At 42.0% G+C, this 25,576-nt stretch overlaps 5 protein-coding genes and 1 long non-coding RNA gene across 18 annotated transcripts; 4 read left to right on the top strand and 2 right to left on the bottom strand.

The window, feature by feature from the left end:
• The first annotated feature begins 1,075 nt into the window (after positions 1 to 1,075).
• LOC103993905 (tRNA(His) guanylyltransferase 1) lies at positions 1,076 to 7,462 on the top strand. Of its 2 annotated transcripts, XM_065164781.1 has the most exons (8): positions 1,076 to 2,155; positions 2,426 to 2,545; positions 3,616 to 3,747; positions 4,191 to 4,235; positions 4,363 to 4,532; positions 4,642 to 4,727; positions 5,952 to 6,059; positions 7,099 to 7,462. In XM_065164781.1, the coding sequence occupies exons 2-8, from the start codon at positions 2,442 to 2,444 to the stop codon at positions 7,237 to 7,239; spliced, it is 786 nt and encodes a 261-aa protein (XP_065020853.1). In that variant the 5' UTR covers positions 1,076 to 2,155; positions 2,426 to 2,441; the 3' UTR covers positions 7,240 to 7,462. The 2 variants fall into 2 exon arrangements, with proteins under 2 accessions (XP_065020853.1, XP_065020852.1); XM_065164780.1 differs by lacking the exon at positions 1,076 to 2,155 and having other exon boundaries at positions 2,435 to 2,564.
• A 438-nt stretch (positions 7,463 to 7,900) lies between these two features.
• Positions 7,901 to 11,798, top strand: LOC103993906 (threonine synthase, chloroplastic). 5 transcript variants are annotated; one of them, XM_065164774.1, is made up of 5 exons: positions 7,901 to 9,706; positions 9,787 to 9,843; positions 10,628 to 10,884; positions 10,963 to 11,140; positions 11,329 to 11,798. In XM_065164774.1, exon 1 carries the CDS (start codon positions 7,994 to 7,996, stop codon positions 9,650 to 9,652), a length of 1,659 nt encoding a protein of 552 aa, XP_065020846.1. In that variant the 5' UTR covers positions 7,901 to 7,993; the 3' UTR covers positions 9,653 to 9,706; positions 9,787 to 9,843; positions 10,628 to 10,884; positions 10,963 to 11,140; positions 11,329 to 11,798. The 5 variants fall into 5 exon arrangements, with proteins under 5 accessions (XP_065020846.1, XP_018686193.2, XP_065020847.1 ...); XM_018830648.2 differs by lacking the exon at positions 10,628 to 10,884 and having other exon boundaries at positions 11,079 to 11,140; XM_065164775.1 differs by lacking the exon at positions 10,628 to 10,884.
• A 2,704-nt stretch (positions 11,799 to 14,502) lies between these two features.
• LOC135645889 (uncharacterized) lies at positions 14,503 to 15,590 on the top strand. The gene is made up of 2 exons (XR_010498911.1): positions 14,503 to 15,079; positions 15,182 to 15,590. It is a non-coding gene; the product is annotated as an uncharacterized LOC135645889 (long non-coding RNA).
• Positions 15,271 to 16,542, bottom strand: LOC103993907 (oxygen-evolving enhancer protein 1, chloroplastic). The gene is made up of 2 exons (XM_009414145.3): positions 16,222 to 16,542; positions 15,271 to 16,145 (listed from the first exon to the last, which is right to left on the bottom strand). Exons 1-2 carry the CDS (start codon positions 16,465 to 16,467, stop codon positions 15,387 to 15,389), a joined length of 1,005 nt encoding a protein of 334 aa, XP_009412420.2. The 5' UTR covers positions 16,468 to 16,542; the 3' UTR covers positions 15,271 to 15,386.
• A 541-nt stretch (positions 16,543 to 17,083) lies between these two features.
• On the bottom strand, positions 17,084 to 19,924 carry LOC135645886 (beta-1,2-xylosyltransferase XYXT1-like). Of its 3 annotated transcripts, none has more exons than XM_065164761.1 (6): positions 19,666 to 19,924; positions 19,498 to 19,575; positions 18,725 to 18,790; positions 18,573 to 18,659; positions 18,436 to 18,507; positions 17,084 to 18,367 (listed from the first exon to the last, which is right to left on the bottom strand). In XM_065164761.1, exons 1-6 carry the CDS (start codon positions 19,922 to 19,924, stop codon positions 17,211 to 17,213), a joined length of 1,719 nt encoding a protein of 572 aa, XP_065020833.1. In that variant the 3' UTR covers positions 17,084 to 17,210. The 3 variants fall into 3 exon arrangements, with proteins under 3 accessions (XP_065020833.1, XP_065020834.1, XP_065020835.1); XM_065164762.1 differs by having other exon boundaries at positions 17,084 to 18,364; XM_065164763.1 differs by having other exon boundaries at positions 18,573 to 18,653.
• A 456-nt stretch (positions 19,925 to 20,380) lies between these two features.
• On the top strand, positions 20,381 to 25,219 carry LOC135645887 (uncharacterized). Of its 6 annotated transcripts, XM_065164764.1 has the most exons (6): positions 20,381 to 20,519; positions 21,335 to 21,451; positions 21,653 to 21,786; positions 22,519 to 22,714; positions 24,149 to 24,178; positions 24,843 to 25,219. In XM_065164764.1, exons 3-6 carry the CDS (start codon positions 21,683 to 21,685, stop codon positions 24,966 to 24,968), a joined length of 456 nt encoding a protein of 151 aa, XP_065020836.1. In that variant the 5' UTR covers positions 20,381 to 20,519; positions 21,335 to 21,451; positions 21,653 to 21,682; the 3' UTR covers positions 24,969 to 25,219. The 6 variants fall into 6 exon arrangements, with proteins under 6 accessions (XP_065020836.1, XP_065020840.1, XP_065020841.1 ...); XM_065164768.1 differs by having other exon boundaries at positions 21,335 to 21,786; positions 24,149 to 24,168; positions 24,917 to 25,219; XM_065164769.1 differs by having other exon boundaries at positions 21,335 to 21,786; positions 24,954 to 25,219.
• The last annotated feature ends 357 nt before the right edge of the window (positions 25,220 to 25,576 follow it).

The raw sequence follows: 25,576 nt of genomic DNA, 5'->3' as shown, positions 1-25,576 counted from the left end.
GCAGATTCATGTTATTATTTGTTAGTATCATGGCATTGTGATTTTTCATCAATTGGTCATCTCATTGCAAACATGTTATCAGCAATTGCAAGAACTCTAGCAGATTCAAGTTGTTTGTTCATATTATGGCATTGTGAGTTTTGTTCACTTGGTTTATTGCAAATATGTTCAATTTAAAGGGGAATCATACATCCATATAGGAAGATTAAGACAGTGTCTATTAGGAAAATCGTGCTATGTGCTATTATTTTTGGTTGGGCAAATTTTTGTTGGTATGATGGAATTGTAGAACTGATCTACCCCCTTCTCCATGTCATGTTGTTTTCTTGTAGACGCTAGTTGAAAGTTCCCGTATGGGTCCTCACGCTGTATTTGGGTTCATGCTTTGGAAAGCATATATTGTATACAGCTTTGGGGAATTGAGTAATAGAGGAGAGGGATACTGTTGTGTTTATTTGTACTTTTGGTTCCGTCAGTTATTGGACTTTAGATGTTTGGAATACTATTTAAATTCAAGTACATGAGTTTTTATGGAGTTTCCAGTTTTGGATGAAAAGACTGACTAGGTCGGTTGCCTATGTTCATGGTGATGCTTTTGACATGTTTTATCTTCAGGGTTTTGTCAGTATTTATTGGTCGGCATACTCAACATGGAGTAGTTGCATCCGCTGGATACACGTTTATGATGTCGTTGGTAGGTTATAAGACGGCACTGCTACTGACCTTCTTGCCACTTGGAATTGTCAATGCCTTGTTTCGGTGTTTTCTCTCTATCCAAAGCTTTGCTGAGTGGTCACTGATACGTGATATCTTTACTTAAAACATCTTTTACGATTGACTTAGCTTTAGTCAACGTCTAAGATTGTTTGATCAAAAATATATTTCTTTCTGCTTCCAAATGGGCTTCCAGATTTCTCATGAGGGTTTCTCTCATACCAAGTTTCTGCATCTAGTATTGAACCACATACTGTGGAAATAGTCGCCTTGAGATCTCAGAATTCTGTGCATTATTAGTGGTTTAGGGCAGACCAGTGCTATCCGCAGTAGTCAAGAATTTGATTGTCACTTTCGTGTTCGAGTTGTATCAGATGATAAGTGCAATTGTTAATGTTCTTATATATTTGATGGTGCTCGTCCTCGTTTTTGCCTAAAATTGAAATGTGTGACTTGGAGTTGACAATTATATATGGATTTCTTTGAACAATATATATGGTTCTGGCTTTACTACGGTTTTATTACGTTCTCGTATTTTTATCTTCTGCCGGACGGTTTGATTATACATCTCTGGAATTTTAGTTGGTGTAGAGCCTGAACCTACTTGTTGTTTCGTTGTTTCGTCGAGGTTATACTTCCTACCTTCTGACTTCATTGCATATCGATATTGTAAATGTGGTGTAAGAAGATTTACCGGTATGCTAACTCATTGTAATCTGTTTGGAACTCTTGAGTCTTTGTGTCTTTCTAGATTGTGCAGATCCTCTATGGCTTGTGTCTGCCTTTTTGTTGGCTGCTTTTTTGTTGTCTCTTTACAAGCATGTTGAGAGGTAAATCATAGGCTTAGAACTGCTGCTTGTTTTGGAGGTCCCTTTTGTAGTTTTCAGGTGAGATGGAAATGTAGAAGATAAGCAGCAACCATTATGAAGACCAATAAGATGCATGCAGCATCTAATGAATTCCGAGATAATATCATCAAAAATAAAAATAAAAAGTCTCTTTGCTGAAGCAAATCTGTTATTAATGACAGAAGGAGGGATCCGATCCATTGGCCATCGAAGTAAGTCTTCTTTTTATTCTGAATTATTTATGATTATTGTAACGATTATATTAGTTAAAAATCTTCCACGACTTAACATGTATTATTTATTATACTTAAATTGTTTATGTGGCCTGCAAAATGACACAAAAAGTTAATGTCAAACAGGTTTTCCTATAAATCCTTCAAGCGATATAATATTTTCTGTTTGTGCACTCACTGTTTAGGGCAGTCGTCTCGATTCAGACTCCACCCGGCCAGCCTGAATTGAATCGGGCGGCCGCCTCGTCCGCTCACCCACCACTCGCGCTCAGGCGAATACTTAGATCGTGCCCCGGTTGAACTCGACCCACGCTCTTGCCTGAGTCGTGCCGATCGCCGCCCGCGTGCCCTAAACGCTGTGTCTCTCTCTCTCTCTCTCTCTCTCTCTTCCTCCTCTTCCTCCTTGTTCATTGCAGCTCATCCCTCCTCTCTCTTACCCCGGTTCATGCTTATGAGAAACACAATTTTCTTTGGTGTATCACCTGTTCGATGAAAGTTCACAGTGAAATCTCTTTTAGATGACATGTTTCTGCTATCTTCTTTAATGTAGCAACAGTGTTAAGGTGAAAGCGTATTTTTTGTGTAATATGTTGGACTAATCTTAGCTTCTTTGGATGGCATCTTCTTTAGGTGATAATTTAATCGAATGGCAAATAGCAAGTATGAGTACGTCAAGAAATTTGAAACTGATGACAGACTGCCTCCCTCCAGTTGGATTGTTGTCAGAATTGACGGATGCCATTTTCACCAGTGAGACAACTTTTTCAGAGTACATTTTTACTCTAGTATGGGTGTAGTTAATCTTTGTGCCTATTAAGTCTTCTTTATAGCTTTTGTTTCTACTCTCAAAATGATGGTTTTTATACTTGCACTCAGATTCTCTGCCAGATTTGTTTATTAAAATGTTAGATTTTGAGTTGTAGGTCTGTAGATTTTTTAGCCACTTTAAGATTGTCTTTGGATTAAATATAGGGAAGCATGAAGTATGCTCGTGGCATGCATTCTGCAACTGGGAATCTGCCAAAAGCTGATGATAATTAAGCGGACTAATAACAATTGTCAGTTAAATGTGGACTATAGTCATCACATTTACTCAAGTTGTGTAATGAATCTGAAGGACCAGTAGTCCTTTGCTGTATCTTGGCTGATAATACTGGTGAAGGGCACTTAACACAATGTCCTTTAGAATAACTAGCCTTAAACTGCATTGTACTTCAGAATAATTAGCCATACTAACGTGCGTTGCACAGCTTTGACATACAATTCTCAGTTGGAATTACAAATCTAATAAGTTAAGAATAATAGAATGGACAAAGGAGGCAACATGCTGAAATAACAAAAAGAATTCCATATTGAAATATTGATTTCATGATTATGTTATTTTTGTGTAGCAAATACCTAAATAAGGTAGCCTTATGCACAAGGCTCCAGATAATAAGGTAGCCTGATACATCCTTCAAGCAGAGTCTTCCATGTTCCTGATTCCTAACACCCAACTTTTGTATTTGCCATGGTTTGAAGTCCCTCCTCTGTTTAACCAGGTTATTTTTCCCATGACCAGATGCACTTATATTAGAACAAATAATTAATAGGTTATATTTTTCATTGTGTACAGATAATTAAATATTCTTGATATTTGATTATTGTGCCATTCAATCTGGTGTTTGTTGTCCATTTTTGTTAGATACTGATAATGGTAGGTTCAAAATGTCTTTGGAGCATTTGGTAAAAGTTGGCTAGGTTTTTCATTTTTCTTTTCCTCTGTTGTTCCTCTTATTCCATAATTATTCCATGTTTGGTTCTGATATTCTCTTGATCAGATTTTCTGCAGAACATGCATTTGAAAAGCCCAATGACGAGAATGCTTTGAATTTGATGAACTCATGTGCAGTCTCTATGCTAGAACAATTTCCTGACATAGTATTTGCATATGGTGTCAGTGATGAATATAGGTACGGCCTTTACTTCATGTCTCTGATTTTCTTGTAATCCTATGTGTTGTTCATCAGTGTGCATCACCTTTGGTATAAATGGATTACTACATAGGGCACATGTTTTTCTTGTAATCACATGTATGATAAATTTCTGTCAAGTAGCATTGTTGCATGTGCTTGATTTTGCTATTCAAAATGATCAAGGGATGCTGTTTCTTCTCCTAGCTGCAGTTCCGTCTTTAAATCCATGACTTCATTATGCAGCAAAACCAAAGGCATTGTATACAATATGCACCGTGCATTTTCTTTGCCAAAAGGGGGACACTAACTAGAATGATTTAGCATAATAACCTCATGAGATCTTAGACCGCAAAGTAAACATTTCAACTGATTATCCTATTACAAGACTTAGATTAATCCAGTATGATTTTCGTTAATCACCTAAGGTGTCCTTTTTGCAGTTTTATATGGAAGGAAACTACTCAGTTTTACCAAAGACGGTCAAGGTTACTCTTACTTCCTTTTGCTTTCGTTTACAATATTTTCACGTTCACATAGTGAAATGTTTTGGTGCATGTACAATATATTATACATTCACTCAGTGACCAGTTGCTTTGGATAATCTCAATGCAGCAAATTACTTTCACTTAGTGTATCCTATTTCACATCTGTCTACGTGATGAAGTGGAAAGAATTTTTTCCTCACAAGGAACTGAAAGGACCCCCTTATTTTGATGGACGAGTTGTATGTTACCCAAGAGCAAAAATTGTCCAGGATTATCTGGCATGGAGGCAGGTAGACTGTAAGTGCACTAACGGAGGAATTATATCATGGGAAAACCTGTTGAAGTTACTGCATAAATCAAACATGGGAAGCCACTTTCACTTCCAGACTTTCATCTCATTTTGCAGGTCACATAAACAATCAGTATAATACATGTTTTTGGATGTTGGTTAAGTCGGGAAAGACACAGAGGGAAGCCCAGGAACTTCTAAAGGTATGCATTGGTTCCTTTACCAGTTATTTTCTCATGGTGGTTTGGGACCCCTGTTCTTTCAGCATTTTTTCCTGTGTTGTTGTAAGTTAGCTGCACAATTTTTATACTGTGGGAACTTGTGAACAACATGATTAGTCTTTTGATTAAATAATATTTCTGTAGAGTTTATAATTTAGGTAAATGGATTAAACAATTCGGCTTATTGTAGCCACATTATCTATAGAACAGTCAGATGCTTCTGTTACCTTTTCTTTTGGGCCACAAAATTTTGTAACTAAAAGGTCTTGAATCTATTTAATGCATGTTATTAATCATGATATATGCAAAACTCATTGATGAAACAATTTGCCACCATTCAAAATTAAAGCTTGTGGACATTGAGCAAAGTATTACATTCATGCCATCCCTATTGAGATCTCGATCATATATTTTTCACCTGGTGCATAAGGAACCTTTATCTTGTGGTTACTTCTTGTGCCACTCACTGATCATTACTGGCTTGAGTTAACCTCAAGAGATGTATCCTTATTTACAATACCATCTTGGCCCATTAACAGGATGCATTAGTTTCTTTAGCACACAACATTTGTTACTGCACTCTCAGACAGGTTCATTATGTTCTGTGAATATTATAATATGTTTTCTAACAACATTAGTCATTCAATTTTGAACAATACTTTTTGTTTGTGGACTTCGTTTTGATAAGAATTCCAAGAGATGCCATATTATTAGGTACTTTGTATCTATAAGTTTCATGTGGATGCCTTAAGATGTTGTCAGCAATTATAGGAGCCGGGAATAGGCTTCTTGTATTGGGTTTTGATATCCTGATGATGCTTATACAAGTTCTGTAAAAGCTAGAGGAAAGTATTAGCTTAACCATGTAATATTCTAAATATCATTTGTTATTATGTTTTGGATATTTGAATGCTAATGATAATCATTACTATATGAGCTTGTCCTTCTGAAACAGGAAATATTTGAAATATTCCACAAACATGAAAGAATATGATTGTTCTTTTTTCATCTTTTGCATTTTAGTTATAAAATTTTAGCATATCATGGAGTTGGAATTGTTAATTTTTCTTTGTTCTACAATTTCAAAGTTGTCAGTCCCTTTTTTGTTCATATTTCTCATACAATATATTTGTAATTTAGGAATGATTTATGTATTCTCAAAATTTTCTACATGGTTTCAGAATTCATATTGCTGTAGTTTCACAGGGCACACAAGCAAAAGATAAGAATGAGCTGCTTTTTCAACAGTTCAATGTTAATTATGATAAGCTACCTCAAATGTTCCGAAAAGGATCTTGCGTTTATAGAAAAAAGGTAAATTAAATGTTTTTATTACTACACTGAGGATACCCCCTTTTTTTTTTTTCTCTTGTCATATTGGTCATCGAAAAAAAATTATTGTTGTATATGTTACACTGGTTTAGATAAAGGAATACCAGCTTGGTGTGAGGGATGCATGTGCTTTTTAAGAGATTCTTCTAAATGTTTCTACCATGGATATACATTTGTTGGCCTTTCAAAGCAGTTTGGTGATGCCATTTGTCTGTCCTTTCCGAGTTTGAAGGAAAAAGGATCTAGGTGACATGTTTGGATAAAATTTTATTTTCTACTAAACAATTTGTTATAGGAAATCGTTTAAAGATTACGTGCGCATGTACTTAGGAGACATTCAGATGTGTTAGTCAGAAATTGTGACATGATTAATGTAGCCGAAGACCTAAAAAGATTTTAATAGAAACCATAAATAAATATTTAAATATTCTGAACTTAACGAAATATATGACTTTTTATATATCTCAATGACGACAAAAGATCTATATAGTCAACCTCAAATATTTGAGACTTACGACTTTATTATTATTGCTACGGTCAAGAGAACTTATGCATATCGAGTCATTATCAACTTTACCAATAATGCTGCTTCTGCCATGTTTTATTTATGTAGTTCCATCAGCAACCTTGTCATACTGTTCTTTGTTTTGGGCTTATTTTTCTTTTCTCAGGAATAATTTTCTTTTACTAACTATTAGTTGTCAGATCTTAGTATGTTGAGTCTGGATTTTTTTTTTTGTTGTACTTAGGATCCAATTTATAGGTCCCTATTTTCCTGTACTTTCTTTTTCTTTTTCAACAAAAGGAAAAATAGATCCCTTCTTTTTCTTTGTATGTATGTATGTATGTTTTTGGACAAAACTAAAATAAGCCTTGACTCTAATACTCGATTTGCTCAATAGACGTGTTACATTTGTCTATATACTATCAAAAACATTCTTCTATTCCTTTTCCATTGCCCTACTGGTATTACATCTCCTGCTGACCCTTCCTTGTGTTATATGCAATCTGATTCCTGTAGGTGGAAGAAGTGGTTAAGTTGGATGATACTGGAAATCCCGTCACAAGAACTCGAAGCAAGGTGGTTGTGGAACACATGGATATAATAGGCCCCAAGTTTTGGAGTGAGCTCCCTTACATCCTCAAAGAAGAGTGTGACTGAAATGACCACATATTTGAACTATTTATCGGCAATTTGCAAGCAGGATATGCAGTCAAGTCAGTCTGATGTTTTGACATCTTACATCTGCAGCTACAATCAATATATGGTAGGTAGTTCAAGTAGAGACCGGCTGTGCAGTCTCTGAATCGGGAGGATCTCTGTAGCTTAAATATGAAAGTGTTAGATGAATGAATCTTTTTGAATCATTCTCGTTTTTATGAAATCTGAACCCCTCCATCCGAAATTGCAAAACATTTTGAATCTATTTTTCTTGAACGGTCGCCAGATCCGGGAGATGGGCTCCACAGGATAGGAATTGGGTTGTTTTCCTACCGTCTTAGATTGGACTGCGCCTCCGTTCGGCCCCATTCATCCAAACGATTAGGGTTTCTATTTCTAATATAATTATATATGAATTTTACAACATACAAAAAAATCATAAAGGTTTTCGTATATTTTATGGGCTCCTCTTCTTGTCACGATCTTTGTGCCACATGTCGATATTGGATATTTTGGACATTATTGGCGGGTTCTTCGATTCATATAAAATAATACGACATGTGCGATCGGGATGCTCAAACTTGATCCGGTCCGTCGACTACAATTAATTAGCATTATTTAGAAGGCGAGCGGCTTAATCCCTCCTCCGTCTATTTTAAGCCCCTAATCTCTGCGTCCGAACCCTCATCCGCCGCCATCGCACCCTCCTCTCCTCTCCTCTCCTCTCGTCGCCGCCCCCGCCGCTGCTACGGACATGGCCTCTGCCGTCTCCTCCTTTCTATCCTTGTCTTCCTCGTCCGATCGTCTCGATCGTCTCCCGTTCCGCAATAGGAACCATAACAACAGAGGAATCGGGAAGCTAAGCTCCGCCTTCCCCCACCTCTGGAACCCTACCGATTCCCTCCTCCTTCGCCACCGTCGCCCGGCCCGGATCTGCTGCTCTTCCACTGCCGCGTCGTCTAGCGGCAGCAACCATCAGCAGCTGAAGACCAGGCGGCCGGCGGAGGAGAATATCCGCGAGGAGGCGTGCCGGCGTGACGAGGCGACCGGGTCGTGCGGATTCTCGGCGTGCTACGTGCCCTTCAATGCTCCCGCTGACACCGCCGAGACATACTCGCTGGATGACGTGGTGTACCGTGGCCGGTCCGGCGGCCTCCTCGACGTCCGCCACGACATGACGGCTCTGAAGCGCTTCCCGGGCTCCTATTGGCGCGACCTGTTTGATTCCCGCGTCGGCCGCACTACCTGGCCTTACGGCTCCGGCGTCTGGTCCAAGAAGGAGTTCGTGCTCCCGGAGATTGACCCAGACCACATTGTCTCCCTCTTCGAGGGCAACTCCAACCTCTTCTGGGCGGAGCGCCTTGGCCGCGATCACCTTGGTGGCATGCCCGACCTTTGGGTCAAGCACTGCGGCATCTCGCATACCGGCTCTTTCAAGGACCTGGGCATGACCGTCCTCGTCAGCCAGGTCAACCGCCTCCGCCGCAACCCCCTCAACCGCCCGATCGCCGGCGTCGGCTGCGCCTCCACGGGGGACACCTCTGCCGCCCTATCCGCCTACTGCGCAGCCGCCGGTATCCCCGCCATCGTGTTCCTCCCCGCCGACCGCATCTCCCTTGCCCAGCTCGTCCAGCCCATCGCCAACGGTGCCACCGTACTCTCCATCGACACTGACTTCGACGGCTGCATGCGCCTCATCCGCGAGGTCACCGCCGAGCTTCCCATCTACCTCGCCAATTCCCTCAACTCCCTCCGCCTCGAGGGCCAGAAGACCGCTGCCATCGAGATCCTTCAGCAGTTCGACTGGGAGGTGCCCGACTGGGTCATCGTTCCCGGCGGCAACCTCGGCAACATCTACGCCTTCTACAAGGGGTTTGAGATGTGCCGTGAGCTCGAGCTTGTTGACCGCATGCCACGCCTCGTATGTGCGCAGGCTGCCAATGCCAACCCTCTCTACCTGCATTACAAGTCAGGTTGGGCTGACTTCAAGCCGGTGATTGCTGCAGACACGTTCGCCTCTGCTATTCAAATTGGTGACCCCGTCTCAATCGACCGTGCCGTTTTTGCATTAAAGGCAACCGATGGAATCGTCGAGGAGGCCACCGAGGAGGAGCTGATGGACGCCATGTCTCTTGCTGACCGGACAGGCATGTTTGCCTGCCCACACACAGGGGTTGCACTCGCTGCATTATTCAAGCTGAGGGAAAGGGGGGTGATTGGCACCAATGACCGGACCATAGTGGTCAGCACCGCTCATGGGCTCAAGTTCACGCAGTCCAAGGTCACCTACCATTCAAATGAAATAGCTAATATGGATTGCCGGTATTCAAACCCACCTGTAAGTGTGAAGGCTAGTTTTGGGGCGGTGATGGATGTCTTGAAGAAAAAGCTTGATGGTAAGCTTGGGCTGTGAATGATATAAAGATTGCATCGGATCTGGAATGTGGATTTCCTTTGTCAGCCTCTGGTATGCCTCCCTATCATAATTTTAAATAATAAAGATAATCTTAGGTGTTTAATGCATCAGGATCTCCCCTTATTTTGCAGGTCACACGATGATGAATCAGATTGCATGTAGGTCTCAGCGAAGATGAGCTACTTTTGGTTTGTACCAGTATTTTTTAGTAACACTATTCCTACCTTCATCCAATGTCTTTAAGTTAGTCAGAGTTAAAGACAATAAAGCACTTTTTTGTGGTTTAACTGAATTATCGCTTGAGTTGAGCTTCTAATCTGTTTTTAATTTTAGCTGGAGGAATAGCTGCGGCATGAAGTGTGCATTGTTGATCGTGTGTGTGTGTGTGTGTGTGTGGGTGTATCACTTGTCAAGTATGTTTGGTACTTTGAAACTCCATATTAGGTGGGTGCACAACAGGTTCCAGAAGTATCCATGTTTGCTTACGGATTACCTTTGGACCTTCGTAGGGATTGCTTGCCATAAATGTGTCAAGTATTCTTATCGCTTTTAGGACATCAGAAAAGTTATCAATGAAGATGAAAAAAAAACAATTTTTTTTATAAAACACAGAACTGGTGTGAAGATCTATTGTTTCAATTTGCTTTTATGTAATGCTGGTTGATCAAATCTATACCTAGCATGATGGAGCCTAAAACTAAGCAAACTTAAAGCTTTACTAAATCTTCATATCATACAATTTCTTACCTGGTTAAATTATGGGTTGGGAATTGACATTAGATACTAATGTTAATTATCATAATATGAATGATGTTGGATATGGTTGTATGTTATAAATATATGTTATATAGATAAATTATTGTGTACCATTTGGCTGGCTTCCTATTGAGTTCCATTTCTTGATTTTTCCCATATCTAAAATTCCCAACTACTTTGATCCTGATTTTCCCATTTGTTTTATGCTGAATTTAGGTTGTGGCCTATTGTCACCCAAGTTGTACGGAATTTGAGTATGGTGCTGGTTTTCTAGACTCTGGTCCAATTTAGGTTTAAACTTTAGAGGCATTTATCTCTCTGGAAGAGAGTCCTTGTTAGAAGAACAATTCTTGTAGATGATAAAGAAAAGGATTTTCCCTGGTTGCTGTCATCTGATGAAGTTGAACTGAGATTGCCTTGGATATACTTCAGTTACAATATGCCCCATTTGATGCTAGACTTCCTTGCTAATGGTAATCTGATATTTGGCTTGTTATTAGAAGTTAATATATTGTTTGTGCTGTCAACCTTCGACATCTGTGATGTGTCAGGTGCATTGGTAAGGCATGTAGAGGGACTTGATGCTCGTAAAACTTCTTAGCGAGCCTCGAGTTATTATTCGGTCATCTTCTTCTCTTTATCTGACGTATGAGTTGTACCTTTACAGCAAAAATCAAAATGTAATTGCTGATCATCAGGATCTGAGCAAGGCTGCTGTTTAGTTTATGGGTATGTCTTTATGGTATCCACCTTGGTTGCGTCATTGTTTTTTTTTGCACTTGTTGAATTTAGGCTTCCAGATCCTTAACATCTAAAAGTGAAGAATGCTTTCTAGCTGTTTAGTTGGATTCATTGGGTTAAGGAGTAAATATTGCATTTCCCCCTTGGTCAACTGGTTATGTCTTTATGTTGTGCAGGCAAAAGCTCTTGTGGATTCTTCCTCGGCTGAAGCTTTAAGATAACCGAATCTCGTGTCCGAGTAGTTCCGGCACAGTTGTTACCCTAGGATAAAAAATATTGCCAACTGGAATCCCGATTGCAATTGTATGCATTGTGGATTGCTAGGTGCTGAATTTTTTGTTAGAGTGCTGGATGATTCTTGATTCCTGATGGCAACCAGTCAAGCAAACAAGCGAAGTCGATGGTAGCCAAGCCTCTCGGAATCTCGCCTGTGGAGAAATAAGCTGAACATACAAAGTTTGTCGATGCCAATCCGTACTTAGTGCCCAGTTTCATGCTCCACAGTTCTGTCCAATTTTACTTGAATGGTGCTGGATTTCTGAAACCTACATTAGTTTCTACTTATTTGAAATTTATCTTATCTGGAAGGAGATGTCATGCATTGAATTGATAACTGCATTATGATTGCAACCTTATTCATTCTTTACACTTGCCTTGCAATCCTCATATTTGTTATGCAAAGGTGATTTTTAGATGAGCTTCTTGTGAGACTGCTTATCCTCCTTGTGCTAAAACTGCTTGGGCTAGAATTCTTTCAGTGCAATATTTGCCCCCACCACCTATTAGTTGTGGAATGATATGTGGACCCTCTTGGACTTACAACCAAAACGATCTCTGCCTCTCCATCCCTCTCCCACAGAGAGAGAGAGAGAGAGAGAGACGGGTTAAAAGGTGGGCCCGATTTTGCACTGTACCCGACTCGGTCCAAATCGATCCGGAAACAATTTGAACGTCCCCGCCCGGACTTTGCAATAATAATAATTAAAAATGCTATAAACCGTTGATTGGGATAGGGTCGGTCAGTGATAAACGGTGAGATCATAAACAAGAAAGATGACATGTAATGTTCTTGCGAGGCGCGGAGTCTTGAGACCATTTCAATTTCGGTGGGCGAAGAAGAACAAGAAGGGCCACAGACTCTGCTTTGATTCGGTCGCTATTAGGGTTCCATCAGGAGTATGAAAGAAGGGAATCTGAGGGTGGTCCTCGATTTCTAGGGTTTTGCGCGCGACCAGTGGGCGGTGGCCTTGGGATTGGTCGGGTTTCCCACGGATGATGGTATGCCTCTTAACCGAAAATTTCTGGATTAGCGAAAAGACATCCCAACTCTAATGTGGTTTTCTTGAAAGTTCTCACTATGTTGGTGCCGTACTGTGGGCGTGTGTCGTGGTTTGGCTATCGAACTGCTCCTTCTCCTTTGTATTCTTTTCTCTTTTTGTGTTTTTGTGGAATCGATGAGAAAGGTATTTAGGATTTTTTGACAGATCTTCACATAAAACAGGATTACGGTGACTTAGATGTATGTCACAGTGACCTGTTAGCGACGTTGTTGTTCGTCTAGTTTTAGCTCTAGTTTCTGATGCAACTTTTTAAGGCAAGATGGGAAGTGTCAAACCCTAAGTGGCTTACCAACATGAGAAATACTCAAAATGTGCCAACAATTCTAAAAGCAGTGCCATGGCCTAGCGAGCATCAACCTTTACAATTCTCAACTTCAAAGTCATAATTACATTAAACCAACTGCTAAGAGGAAATGCAATATTGTTTCCATCATTTGTAAATATACTGAACTAGTTTGTTGTTTCTTCTACCTTGATGCTTGTTATGATCTTGTGGCTTTTAAATATTTAAACAATACATCTCAGCAACATCAACATTGCTGAGTAAGAAAAATCTGGAATAGAAATAGAGACATCATACAAATTACATAAATCAATGGATCACAGGAGAACAATATAAATATCCATATATGTGCATAAGCACATCATGCATCTATCAGTGACTTGATAGGATCTAAGATGATGGCGACCAAAACAAGAGTTTGGACAATTATATCAAGTGAAATCGATTTATGTAGGATAAGTCCCAAATTCAATCTGTTACTTTTTCCTTTTATTTATCGTGACAGATTCGATCATTATATATAGTAACCAAGATCGGATTCAGCATATAGTAACCACAGGAGAAGAGAATGAGGATGCTGAAAGTAATCTGATTTATAGGAGACTTCCACACTAGATTAATATTGTGTTCTACAAGTTTAAATTCCCATGAGGAATAACTATGTTGAAGTTGAGTGCTATACCACAGGAGAAGAGGACGAGGAGGATGTTGAAAGTATCTGATTTATAGGAGACTTCCGCACCAGATTTATATTGTGTTCTACTAGTTTAAATTCCCAATAGCGAGAAAATTAAATTTGATGGCTTGAAATTATCGAGACTGTTTCTTAGAACTAGTGCTTGTTGTGATAGGTCGTACGCCCCTCACTGCAAATCAATTGATCAGACAGTACCATAAATTCTATTTTTGAAGCTTTTGGAAGAAAGTGAGGCATTGACAGACCAAAACCAAGAAGCTGCATTTTATTTTATGAATCGGTTTGCAGATGAACTTTGAGGTAAAAATTTTCTTGTTTACTATAATTTCAACTTTCAATAGAATTTTGAATTCTCAGTGGCAATTAAATGAAGTTTGTTTGCACAAAATTATCTACTATTTCCTACAACTAGAGCTGTTTGTTGTGAAGGCTTATATGGCCCTCACTGATAGAGGCAGCATCTTGAATAATGTTTCTGATGCTTTTGCAAGAAAGTAGAGCCTGCACTGATTAAAACTAAAAGCTGCAATATTTTGTGAATGTGTCTGCATTTGAACTTGGTGGCAAAACCTTTGTTGTTTACTGTATTTTTGGGTCACATGTTACTTGTATGAGCAAGTGTTTTGCAATATATTACTTGTTCCAGCAACACAGTTCTGCTTGGACATTTATGGACCTATGTGTCGTTTCCTTCATCACATTGTCACACTTTGACGTAGACATTAAACAAGATCCAAAGCCGGTGGTCAAGTATTATTCATTCTGAGTTGATTTCGTAATGGGTTGAGTTGAGTTGAGTTGCTGCAGGTAGGATTGGAAATTGAAGAGTAATTTTGAGAATTCAGAATCCCAATTGAATAAAGGATTACTTTTAACAATTTGCTGCAGCCTTAATCTATTTTATTTCCTTTTTTGTGTTTTACAGATCTCTTTAGCTTGCTTTATCCTGGACTATGTAATTTTCAATTTGCTGCTCATCATCGTAGTCATTGGGAATTACCGCTGTGTTTTCCAGGCCATTTTAGAGAAATCTGTGCTGTGATGTAAAAATGGTTTGTTCACATGATTTCAAGTGACATATTCTTGTTTTACTTTCAGGCAGATCCACCGGATCCAACAAAGATTCATGAAGAAGACACCATAGGCATCACGGTGGTACCCTGGACTTGCTCTTATCTGGGGCAGGAGTTCATCAGAGTTGGGTACTATGTGAACAATGACTACGATGAAGAGCAGCTCCGAGAAGAACCACCTCCATGGGTTTTGATCGACAAGGTTCAGCGGCATGTCTTGGCTGACAAGCCTCGCGTGACAATATTAGCGAAAATGGTGGGCAGCAACAGCAGCCACCTAACTCACCTTCACCTCAAAATCATGCCGATGATGATCCTCCATCCATCCGACACTCCAAGCAGTGAATGGTGCGTGTGCTTTTTATAGCTTTGTCATCTGTAGATCGTTTGCTGATTCAAGGAGTAATCATCTGGCTAGCATATAATTGACTCTTTGATTCAATAGTGGTTCTCTAGGTTGGTTATGAGTTTGGGAGCCGATAGAACTTGGGCCAAGTTTGGCTCTTAGATTGCGTTCTACAGTAATTTCTACAGGTGATGGTGTAGGGATGTGCTCACATCATTGTTCCTTCATGTTTCTACAGCACTGACAGTGTTTACTCCTGATTCTCCATTTTTTTTTGTTTCACCATTTAGTTTTCAGCAGCATGATCACTTCCTGGAGCATTGCAAGAATGAAGGCACTTTTGAGCACAAAAGCCATTGCCATTGGAGAGCCAATTAAGTGTTGCAATGCCATATGCATGTCCGCTCGGTTGTTCGGGAATGATACAGAGGCGAAAAAGCCAAGAAGAAGATGAAGACGAAGGGACAACGCCTTGGGGGGAACGTACGATGACGACTACTGTTCCAGTTGAGCATACCAGATGCCTTGGATCTTCACATCCTTGGGAGTCTTGGCGCCCAGGTCGGTGTCCGATGGCTGCAGGCTCTCGAACACGCCGATCACCTCTCCGGTCTCGGGCTTGCTCTTGGTCACGCTCAGCGTGATAGACCCGGTGGACGACGAGGTGTTCTTGATGTTCTCCTTGCTCAGCTCCTCCTCGTCTCCCCTGCCTCCGGCCGGCAGAGCCACGGCGTTGTCGTAGCCGGTGGAGCCTCCCCGGCCCTTGGGGTCGAGGAAGGAGGAGCCGCGGTAGCTGGGCACCAGGAACTTGCCGCTGAAGCTCTCGGGCTTGCCCGAGGCCACCAGCTGCTTGATGGTGAAGAGGAAGGGCACGCGCTCGCCCCCGGGGAGCTGGACGGTGACCGCGGCGTAGTCGATGCCGTCCTTCTCCTCGAACTTGATGGCGCCATCGGGGGAGACCTCGAAGGGGCCCTCGATCTCGTCGAGGGTGTAGGTGAGGCGGGTCATCAGCTTCGTCCTCTGGAACTCGGCCGGGGCGTTCTTGCTCACCCCCTCGGCTTTGACGGTGAAGGAGGTGGGCTCCAGGCAGAACTTCTTGGCGTTGTACTTTCCGGGCTTGAAGGCGAAGGAGTCGACGCCGCCGTCGATGGTTGGGCACTGGTTGGCCGTGCCCGTGCCCTTCACCTCCATGTACGTCTTGCTCTGGATCTCGTCGTACGTCAGCCTCTTGGGCACGCCCTCTGCGCTCGCTCCCTTTCAAGAAGAACAAAAGGTCGGACAAGGAAGAGAAAAAGGAAGCAGAAGGACAAGAAGAAGAAGAAGCTTTTACCGCAACGACGAGGGCGGAGGTGGCCAACGCGAAACCGGCGAGCTTGGCAGCATCGGAGCACTTGTGGGCCAAATCACGGAGGTCCGACTGGAGAGAGCAGGTGAGCCTAGCGGCCGTCGGCTCGAACCCGAACGCCCTGGAGAGGTGAGAACCGGACCTCAACTGCTGCCCTCCGATGCTTCGGCTGGCGACGCCAACCTTGGATGGCTGCATGAGAGTGGCGGCCGCTTGAAGAGATGCTGCCATTCTTCTCTGCGTCCCTGCACTTGCCCTGTTCCGCTGCTACTTCTTCTGGTTGGTGGCTTAGCGTCCTCCTCCTTGGAAGGGAGGGGTGAAGGTATAACGAGGGTGGGCGGATAAGATGATCGGATAAGAAGCCGTCTCTGATTGGTCGCTTGATGCTCTGTGCTCGGTTTCCACATTCATACGTGGCAATGTGGCCTGCCACGGCTTTGATACCGCTCGCGTTCTGTGGTGCTGATTTGGTCGCAGTAACGGATGGGCCCTCCTTTAAGATTGTGTTTTTATTCCCTGATGATTGATATTTTCCTTTCTTTTGAACTCCTTGTTTTCTGATACCAGATTACTGATGACCAGACAAGAGATCAGAGGGTTGGAGCACACGGTACCGAAATTATCCTATTACGAAAGAGGTAATTATCATCTTATGCTTTTTGTCTTAAATGAATTAATATGTTAAATGAATTAGATGTCGTACTTCATATTTGAGATTAAAATATATTTTGGGAGAAATATAAATGGTAAAGAGTATATCGTCCATGTGTTCATCACGTGGTATTCTCTCAAAATAAATTGTATTCGGCACGTGATCGATCAAAATATGTTTTGGGAGAAATATAAATGATAAAAGAGTATGTCGTACTTCGTATTCACCGCTTGTAGCATAATATTCCTGAAAGTAATTGTTGGTACAGTTTGTCTACGCATCACCACACCCCAACGAATCACGAATCGAAGCCAATCTTCTTCTAACGCGGGAGGGACCGAATCGTTTCCTGCAGTACGCCCCTAAACCTTCTTACGTCCAGCTTTATGCTCTGCCTGTCGAGGAAGACGGACCACAGAGCGTTCCAACCTTGCCTGTGTATCGACTGAGGGTCCGTGAACACCGGATGGTCTCTCGGATACTGCTTCACCAGCGAGCTCTCTTCCTGCCTCACCTCGTACTCCGAGTACCTGATGCCCATGGCCGCGGTGGGATCCCCGTAGTCATGGTTGCAGGCGTACCTCAGCCCGCCCCATGGGATTATCTGGATCAGCGTCGCGTTTGCCGGCAGGAAGATCATGTTGGTCAGCCCCGCCCCGTGAACCCCCACCATCACGTCGCAGGAGTTGACCACCGCCGCGAACCGCGACAAGTTCTTCGTCTGCTCCGGCCCGGCGACCACGACTCTGTAACCCAACCTTCGAGCCACCGACACGACCTCCCTTTTGTTGGTCAACGACCGCGACCCCTTGCGAAGCATGAGCAGAAGCCTCGGCTTGCTGCTGCCGCCCACCCTCACCGACTTCCTCCTCAAAGAGAAGCAGGACCTCAGGAGCTCTCTGAAGTCGGCCATGGAGTAGTTGTTTGGGGCTTTGGCAGGGTCGATGACGAGCTCGCTGTGACTCATCAGCCCAACGTGAGCGTTCCGAAAGCAACGCACCCGGTCGTCTCGGTCCATATCGACGACCTCGTAGTTCGACAGCCGCTTCAGTATGGCCTCGTACCGGTTGATCCAACGAGGATTGAAGTTGGTCACCAGGAACTGGACCTCGCCGTGGTATCGGCGAGACGTGATGAAGAGAGGGATGAGGACGTCGCTGAAGTCGTGGAAGAAGTTCTTCCCCGAGAATCCACCTGTGGAGAAGACGACGGCAGGGACGGCGTGACGAGCGGTGCAGTTCGGGGTCTCCGAGGCTTCCGAAGCAACCCTGATGGGCAGCTCCCTGATGAGTTCCATGACGGGCGTTTCCCACTTCCGGGCGTATGGCTTGATCCGCCATGTCGTCTCCTCCGACGAGGCATCGGCGGACGTCTTCACCAAGAGAACGGAGGAGCCGAGCACCCTCACGTCACCATGCAGGGTGCAGGTGTCCGATCGGCGCTGAGAGAAGTCGCACCAAATCTTGCTGCTGGGAACTGCTGCGCTTCAGGGAAGAAGAAGAAGTCAGAATCTCGAGCACAGTGTGCAAGTGGGATTACGGACTTACCTGCTGCAGAGTAACGTGTGGCTTCTTCCTCAACTTTGGTGGCATTTGGTATTCGTATCACTGCAGCACTCTCTGCAGCAATCGAAAACAATGATTTCTCGGAAATTGCTCTGTAGATTGACCAAGAAATCAATTACCTATTTCTGTCTCATTGTGATTTTGCTGAAGGGGCGGCGGAGGAGGAGGAGGAGGAGGAGGAAGAGGTTGCACCATTTCTGCTGCGTCTGCGTGCGATTGGAGGTAAGACATCAAAATTGAAGGCCGAAGAAAAGAGAAAGAAAGGACTGACATGATACTGATTTCTTCTCTTCCGGTTGTGATTCTAAAGCATTTGGCATGTCCATCATTTTATCATCTGCAAGTAAGACAGAGAGAACAAGTAATTGCAGCGATTTAGTGTGCTATGAAGAGTATAAGATAAGATGTTGATTGCTACTCACACATAGCTCTCTTCTCTTCCTCACTACACAATATATTTCTTATTGAAATATTGATTTGATTGATCATTATTTCTGAAACGGAAATCAAAATCTCTTATGAACAGATTTAAAAATATATTAATTTTTATTTTTTTGATAAATTACTATTTTATAGGTAATTTGACTCCATACGCAGTAATTACGACTGCTGCTCTGCCGTCGTAATCTCCTCCCATTGCTCGAGCATCTTACTCAGCTGTTCATGAGTTGACCCTATCAGTAATGTGTCCTCTTCATTTTGGTTGAACCGAAGCTTCAATAAGAAGATAAACCGATGAATGGATTGGGATGCAGTCACATTCCAGCAGAGGCCGAAATGGTCACGCCACCAGTGGGGCATTCATATGCAACTCTCTCTCTCTCTCTCTTCGGAGGTGCAGCCAAAAGAAGGGTTGGCATATTACAACTAGTTTACTGTGATCGTATTTGTTTGGTTTCTACGTCTACCTCTGATTTCTAATCTCATATCTCAGCTCCATTATACTGTGCCACAGTTTGCTAAGGGCGAAAGAAAGAAGGATTTCTTGTTGCACTCGAGATTAACAAGAACTCTAAAATACTACAGCATAAACAGCTCGCTTACCATGGTCATCTGAACTGCTTGTCTTCTCTTCGACCACTTCGATTCGTATACTCGATCTCACGGAGACCTGCAAACTCACTACAAGCAGAGAGACGAGATGGCCGGCGACCGTGAGAACTTCGATTCAGGCCGGCTGAAGAGGAGCGTATGTGCGTGCAGGAGACTTACGGAGGGAGGAAGGATCCAACCGCGGCTTCAGCACGACCAGAAACAAGAAGGGAAGCAGCAGGAACCCCAGCAGGGAAAGTTGCATAAGCTTCCGAGGTCGATGAACCAAGCAAGCCATGGTCTTCTTATCTTCTCCTCCGCCACCAGTACCTCTCCGAGGGCGATGGCGATATGGTGGAGAGGGAGGATGGTATAGCATTCGGCATGCGTATGTGTGGGTGGCGAACAAGAATATGTCTTCTTGGTCTTTCCATTCCATCCATGCCACCAAAGGGGATGTTGACGTTCCAATTGCCACCTCATTTGTCCCCCCACTGATGTAGAAGACGCTGCTTGTGTTGGTGGTCTGTCTCTGTAAACCTCTTCTTCCTTTTTAGCTTTGCTTTCCTTCTCCTTCGATGCCTCTCTTCGGCGACGCATAAATAATGGAGGAAAGTAGGAACAGTCCAGAAAGAAACCAACGTCAACCGAGTCGAATTCCATTGCTACTTTCTTGTATCGTCAGGCTTTGATCCCAAAGGGCAAGTGTTGGATAGTGGGTGACCAGTTAACAGCAAGACGAAGATGAAATCACTGCATATCCTTATCCGGTTGTCTTTGTTGGGTCACCTGAGAAGACGAATCATACAAGGAAGAGCGTTCCCCATAATTTCCTGGGACGGACGGACGACCTCCAATTACTTCTGCACCGGTGGTTCTGTGGCTGGTGAAAGAAGTTGGGTGATGTCCTCCTGCTTTGTGAGAGCTACCGAATGCATACGGATCGAGAGGACGACAATAAATGATTAGGTCAGGGAAGCACAACAGGCAACCTGTAATGGCATCGGATGATGGTCACATTAGACCTGTCTCAGGTAATTCTCTGTCTTGAACAGACAGTATTCTCATGATAGTATGTCAACAGTAAATGATCCATAATCTCATTCTCATAATATAATAATACTTATGATACAGTTGAGGGCGAAGAAGAAGCTGATCTTTCTTCAAGTAAATGATGATTCTCAAACTCATGGACTGATAATTCATGGATTGTGTCTTCACTAGCAGCTCAAAATGCACTTGATAGAATTGGCTTTACTGTTCTAACGGCAATAGAGACAGAAAGAACAAAATGGTTTCAATACTGTTCAGAATCCCCACTCACCAACTCAAAGATAACTCTCATTGCTATTTAACATATCCATAGGAAATAATGCAACTCTAATATCCCTACAAGGCAGTGTTATGATCATCTAAAGGTAATGGATGAACGGAAGAGGAAGCTAAGGCTATCATGAATTCTATTGATGGTAGTATACTCATCAGACCCTTATAAGTCAATCTCAATCTTGTCAATTTTCAATGTGAAATTAGTTGAGGGCATAACTAATAACTTCATTTGATTCAAATAACTGGTCAAAATAGTTAAGCTGAAATTAATACTACTATCCGTCGTCTCGTATCTGTATTCATTTTTTTTACGATCAGTAGATATATCTTTGTGGCATTCCTCCGAGTCCACCTTTATTCTATTTGGGTAGCTAAGTTTATCTGGACTCATCGTCACTTCCTCGCTTCTTTCGACCTCTATTTTAATAACTTTATGTTCTTCAAGTATCTCTCTTTGATTGATAGAAAGATAGACCGCAACTCTCGGCTGCTTAATCTTTACCTAATCGGTGTGTCACAGCACAGAGCCCGCCCGGCGATCCGACATAGTCGTCACTCACTCTCTCTCGGCTCGGCAACGATCTGCGGGAGAGGAAAAGAAAGAAGATCTTAGGACGTATTTGTTGCTACAACCACCGTGAGTTCTCTCGTATACACCGTTAGATCTTGATCGAACGCATGGAGGCGAACGATGTCGTGGAGGTTGGAAAGGGTGATTTAGTCGATTCGGACTTGTTTGGGCTTAATGATGGAAATTCTCTCTCTCCTTTCCTTGCCACTACCAAACCCTAGTTTTTGTGGGATGTTTTTGGTGTTGATCTACTGTTGATAGTAATAGGAATAGGTGAAGGTGAATAGAGGAGCGGCAATGGCGGGAGAAGGAGATCGGGGAGCTTCGGGGGGTGCGGAGGATGATCTGCCCATCTTTAACGCCGAAAACCTCCAGAGCAACATTAAGTCCATCTATTACAGGTGACCCTCTCGAATCCCTTCGTGGCCATGCTTGCTCCCGTGGATCCTCCGGGTCTTCGGAAGACCGAATTCTTGCTCCATTGCTGAAATGGAATGGAGTGTTGTTTTCGTCCTGATGCTTTGTATGAGCGCCAGATGTTTGTTCTTTTTCCCCTTAATTATTCGGCATTCTTTGTGCTTTCTTGCGCCGTAGTAGAAGTCAGCGACGTAGGCTGTGGTGTCAAAATTGGAGCTGTGTCCCGAATGGTGGTAGAAAATTCATGAATGTGATGGCAAACCTTTAGATCGGGTTTCTTGAGAAGTTGTGCATAATTAGTAGATACTATGCAGCTTCCAATTGTTTGTGAACGTAAAAAAGAAAAATTAATCAGCAAAACTTGTAGAAGAAGTAGATGTAAGTAGTGTCTTACTGTACTGATATGTTTTTATCATTAATATGTGGTGTTTGAAAGACTAGAAACTTTTGAAGCAGACTGATGACTGAAAGCCTGGCTGTCTCAAGCGCAAATTCTACAAAATTATTCGTTTGGTTTCTTTTACTTTGGCCATGTTGTCTATTTGAACATATTGTCAATGCACATAAAACCTGCCAACGAGCGCCTTTGGCGATGGCAAAGGAGAAAATCTATTTTGTCCTGATGCAAGTCTAGATGTAGTTTGCTTTGTGCACCGTATTGTTCACCATGCAATAAGATAATTAGTGGACTGAGCTCTTTTACATTTCTTCTGCAGTCGAACCTTCTTGTCTATCATTGGTGGAGTGATTGCTGGAATATGGGGATTTACGGGCTTAACAGGCTTCATCTTTTATTTCTTAGCGATGGCAGCTGCTTCTTTCGGTCTTGCAGCTCAAGCAAAATTTTCTGTCTGTACATACTTCGATTCTTGGAACAGGATTTTTCTTGATGGGATTTTTGGTGGCCTCATGGTATGCTTCTATAAAATGTCATTAGTCTTAGTGTTTCCTTCTTTTCTAATTTCTTGCTCTTAATAGCTATTAGAATATGTGAACCGTTTGTTGCCCCAAGCTAGGTATATTGTTTCATTGTGAGTTTTAAAATTACATCCAAGTTTGAGTCTGACATCTTAATGGTAGACATGTCTTTTGCTCCAAAAGATCATCTATTGGGCCTCATGACATGAATGTATCCAGTTAGTAATATCTGAAGTACCATAGAGATCAACAAGGTATATGGTGGCTTTTACTCTTGACTCAATATGTTAGTGGTGCCAATTCCATGTTACCTTTGAGTTTGGAAAATTAGGGACTTCAAGCTTTACAAATTAATGCCCATGTAAGAACTTAACTCCTGTTTAGCTGTGAATCTGTTTCTGGACCATGATGTACTAAAACAGCTCTTCTAAATTTATGAGAAAAAGGTCCTTAATACAATTTACCGTGATATACTTTTGTTGTTAACAAAAAAATCATTAACCACATATGTTTGCTCCACCAAGATTTATAATATATTGTGGTACACGCTACACATTACCAGTCATGAGATGCTGCTACAAGCTTTGTTTTGCTTAGTGTGTTTTTGAATTCATGTCATGGAAGGCAAAACTCTTTTCCCTTGTAAAATTTGTTTTCTGATGTTTGTATGATAAGAAAACCAACAACTCCGAAAAATGGTTTTCCAGAATTTCAGCAAAAGTTAGTGGTTACTTACTTCATTGTATGAAACGGCAGAAAGCAATAGATAAGCAAAAGAGTGCAAAATTAGACATTAAAATGAAAGCTGAATATAAATTCTTAAAATTTGCTTGCAACATCGCATAATCATAGGATAACAATAAGCTGTTACTACAAAGTCTTAGTCATCCATCGTATATGATCCTTGTGGTGTCCTACCTGCCTTCACTAGAGGTTTCAACCAAGGGCCTACTATGCAAGTTGGAAAGCAATTATATTTTAATATGACTGATGTTGTAAATAAGCATTGATGTCTGGACTTGGTAAGGCGGTAATGCCCTACCATGAGCATAGAGATTGCTTGCCTGGTCAAGAGTTTAGACCAAGTCTCAGGCTAGCCTAAGTTGTTGAGATTGCTTGCCTAGCCGAAGTTTAGACTAAATTTCAGACTGGCCTAAGTTGATACTAGCGTAGTTGAAAGTTTAGACTAAGTCTCAGATTGCTGTTTTTCGATTTTGTTTAGCATGCAACCTTTTGTTGTCTAGGTAATGGTTCTGGTATTAGATTCTAAGAGTTTTCATGCTTCTAAATTGTTATTTACACATGCTTTATTTTTCTCCCAATTTCAATTTGCTTGCCATGTCTTAATATCTGTTCCTTTTGTCATGTATTCTCCCTCTTCAGTATTGTGGTGTTTTACTAACATATATGTTCTAAATGTATTTGCAGTCTTTCGTGCTGTTCTGGACGTATCCTCTGGTCCGTAAAAAGTTTGTAGTAAACTGTTTCTAGTGCATTTAAAAATTGGCAATCTTTTCTGAAAATTTGGTGCCTGCTATCGCATATCTTACTGTCATTATCTTATTCTGGACATCATTTATGTGAAAAAACAATAAACATGCGTGCCTCAGTTTTACGCCATATTTCCTTTTGTCATGTAACTCCATCTCTCTCTAGCATGCCCACTGATGCACAAGACACCTCGTTTGATGATAAATCGATTATTCATGGGCACTTAGCATCATCACTTCTATTGATCTGGTGTCAACTGGCCTTGAAAATTCAAGATGTAAACTAATCAAAGGATAATATTTGAGTTTGAAGGGGAACAACATGTAGGTAATTGCACAAGCTTAACCTTCCAGAGTAAATACTTACTGCAGCTTTTTTGGGTTTGCCATCATATATGGAGATGCAAATGAATCTCTTAGCCCAAATCATGTATGTTGTGATTCTGAATTAGACAAACGTTTTGACGTTTGCTTTTTCAACCATGTGATAATATTCATTAGTCCAACCTGAAGTTTGCTTCCACCCTGTAATTTGTTTACGGAAACTTTTTTGGCTCTTATCAAAAAATTATTTACCTGGACTACACATAACATTTTATCTTGTGTTTCTTGTTCTGCTACCAAATTGCAAGCTTACTTGGAGATACCGACATATCATGTGCACTGCTGTCCTCGACTTTGTGAAGTTCAACCTTGACACATCCAGATTTGCTTATGACATCGTTCATATTTTTTTGAAGAAGATGACATGCTGGTGACAACAAGACGGTGCTTTGGAGCATTCAAGGATGTGCCAAAGGCCAATTACTTGAAAGCTAGCTTCACCATTCTCAGCTTCTTGTGAGGTGCAAACATTTGTATTATTTGGTATCTGATACATATTTGGTTTTTTGGGTTACCTAATGCTCAATTTACGGACGACCAAAATCCTTGTTGCTCTGTATTTGGTGAATCAAATCATTGATTCTGCTGCCTGCCTGTTTAATTTAATGGACTTGGTTTTTGATTCTGCCTCATGCCATCTCTAAAGCACAGCCTTTAATTTTATTTTTATATCGTGATTACTCCTGGAATAAAATACTGTTTAAATTCTTTTTGATACGCATGACAGTTTCGTCTGTTTTTTGGTTTGGTGGATGCATATAATACAAGGCTCATGGAACCACAGCATGCCAAAAACCCTAACCAACATCTTGACAATGATGTGATTGGTGAAGACGATGATGGTGGTGGTGGACAACTCCTGTAGTGGACAACTCAGCGGCGGAGGTGCAGGCAGTGTGTTGTTCGGTTTAGAGTAGTATCCGTCTTAGGGAGTCCCTGGTGGTGGAGGGTAATAACCTCACGTAGGCTGCTCTGAGGGAGG

Source organism: Musa acuminata, chromosome BXJ3-8 (genome assembly GCF_036884655.1).
Source record: "Musa acuminata AAA Group cultivar baxijiao chromosome BXJ3-8, Cavendish_Baxijiao_AAA, whole genome shotgun sequence".
In the NCBI taxonomy this organism is placed as follows: Eukaryota; Viridiplantae; Streptophyta; class Magnoliopsida; order Zingiberales; family Musaceae; genus Musa; species Musa acuminata.
This window is presented reverse-complemented; position numbering and strand designations above follow the sequence as displayed.

What these genes read in the sequence shown, in the direction of transcription:
- LOC103993905 (XM_065164780.1), top strand. Translation starts at nt 2,458, where the DNA reads ATGAGTACGTCAAGAAATTTGAAACTGATGACAGACTGCCTCCCTCCA. An exon ending in GGTGTCAGTGATGAATATAG is followed by an intron (nt 3,748 to 4,190) that starts GTACGGCCTTTA and finishes TCCTTTTTGCAG; the next exon opens with TTTTATATGGAAGGAAACTA. An exon ending in GGCATGGAGGCAGGTAGACT is followed by an intron (nt 4,533 to 4,641) that starts GTAAGTGCACTA and finishes CTCATTTTGCAG; the next exon opens with GTCACATAAACAATCAGTAT.
- LOC103993906 (XM_018830648.2), top strand. Translation starts at nt 7,994, where the DNA reads ATGGCCTCTGCCGTCTCCTCCTTTCTATCCTTGTCTTCCTCGTCCGAT.
- LOC103993907 (XM_009414145.3), bottom strand. Translation starts at nt 16,467, where the DNA reads ATGGCAGCATCTCTTCAAGCGGCCGCCACTCTCATGCAGCCATCCAAG. An exon ending in CCTCCGCCCTCGTCGTTGCG is followed by an intron (nt 16,146 to 16,221) that starts GTAAAAGCTTCT and finishes TCTTCTTGAAAG; the next exon opens with GGAGCGAGCGCAGAGGGCGT.
- LOC135645886 (XM_065164761.1), bottom strand. Translation starts at nt 19,924, where the DNA reads ATGGAATGGAAAGACCAAGAAGACATATTCTTGTTCGCCACCCACACA. An exon ending in AGAGAAGAAATCAGTATCAT is followed by an intron (nt 18,660 to 18,724) that starts GTCAGTCCTTTC and finishes AATCGCACGCAG; the next exon opens with ACGCAGCAGAAATGGTGCAA. An exon ending in CACACGTTACTCTGCAGCAG is followed by an intron (nt 18,368 to 18,435) that starts GTAAGTCCGTAA and finishes CCTGAAGCGCAG; the next exon opens with CAGTTCCCAGCAGCAAGATT.
- LOC135645887 (XM_065164764.1), top strand. Translation starts at nt 21,683, where the DNA reads ATGGCGGGAGAAGGAGATCGGGGAGCTTCGGGGGGTGCGGAGGATGAT. An exon ending in ATTAAGTCCATCTATTACAG is followed by an intron (nt 21,787 to 22,518) that starts GTGACCCTCTCG and finishes TTTCTTCTGCAG; the next exon opens with TCGAACCTTCTTGTCTATCA. An exon ending in GGATTTTTGGTGGCCTCATG is followed by an intron (nt 22,715 to 24,148) that starts GTATGCTTCTAT and finishes ATGTATTTGCAG; the next exon opens with TCTTTCGTGCTGTTCTGGAC.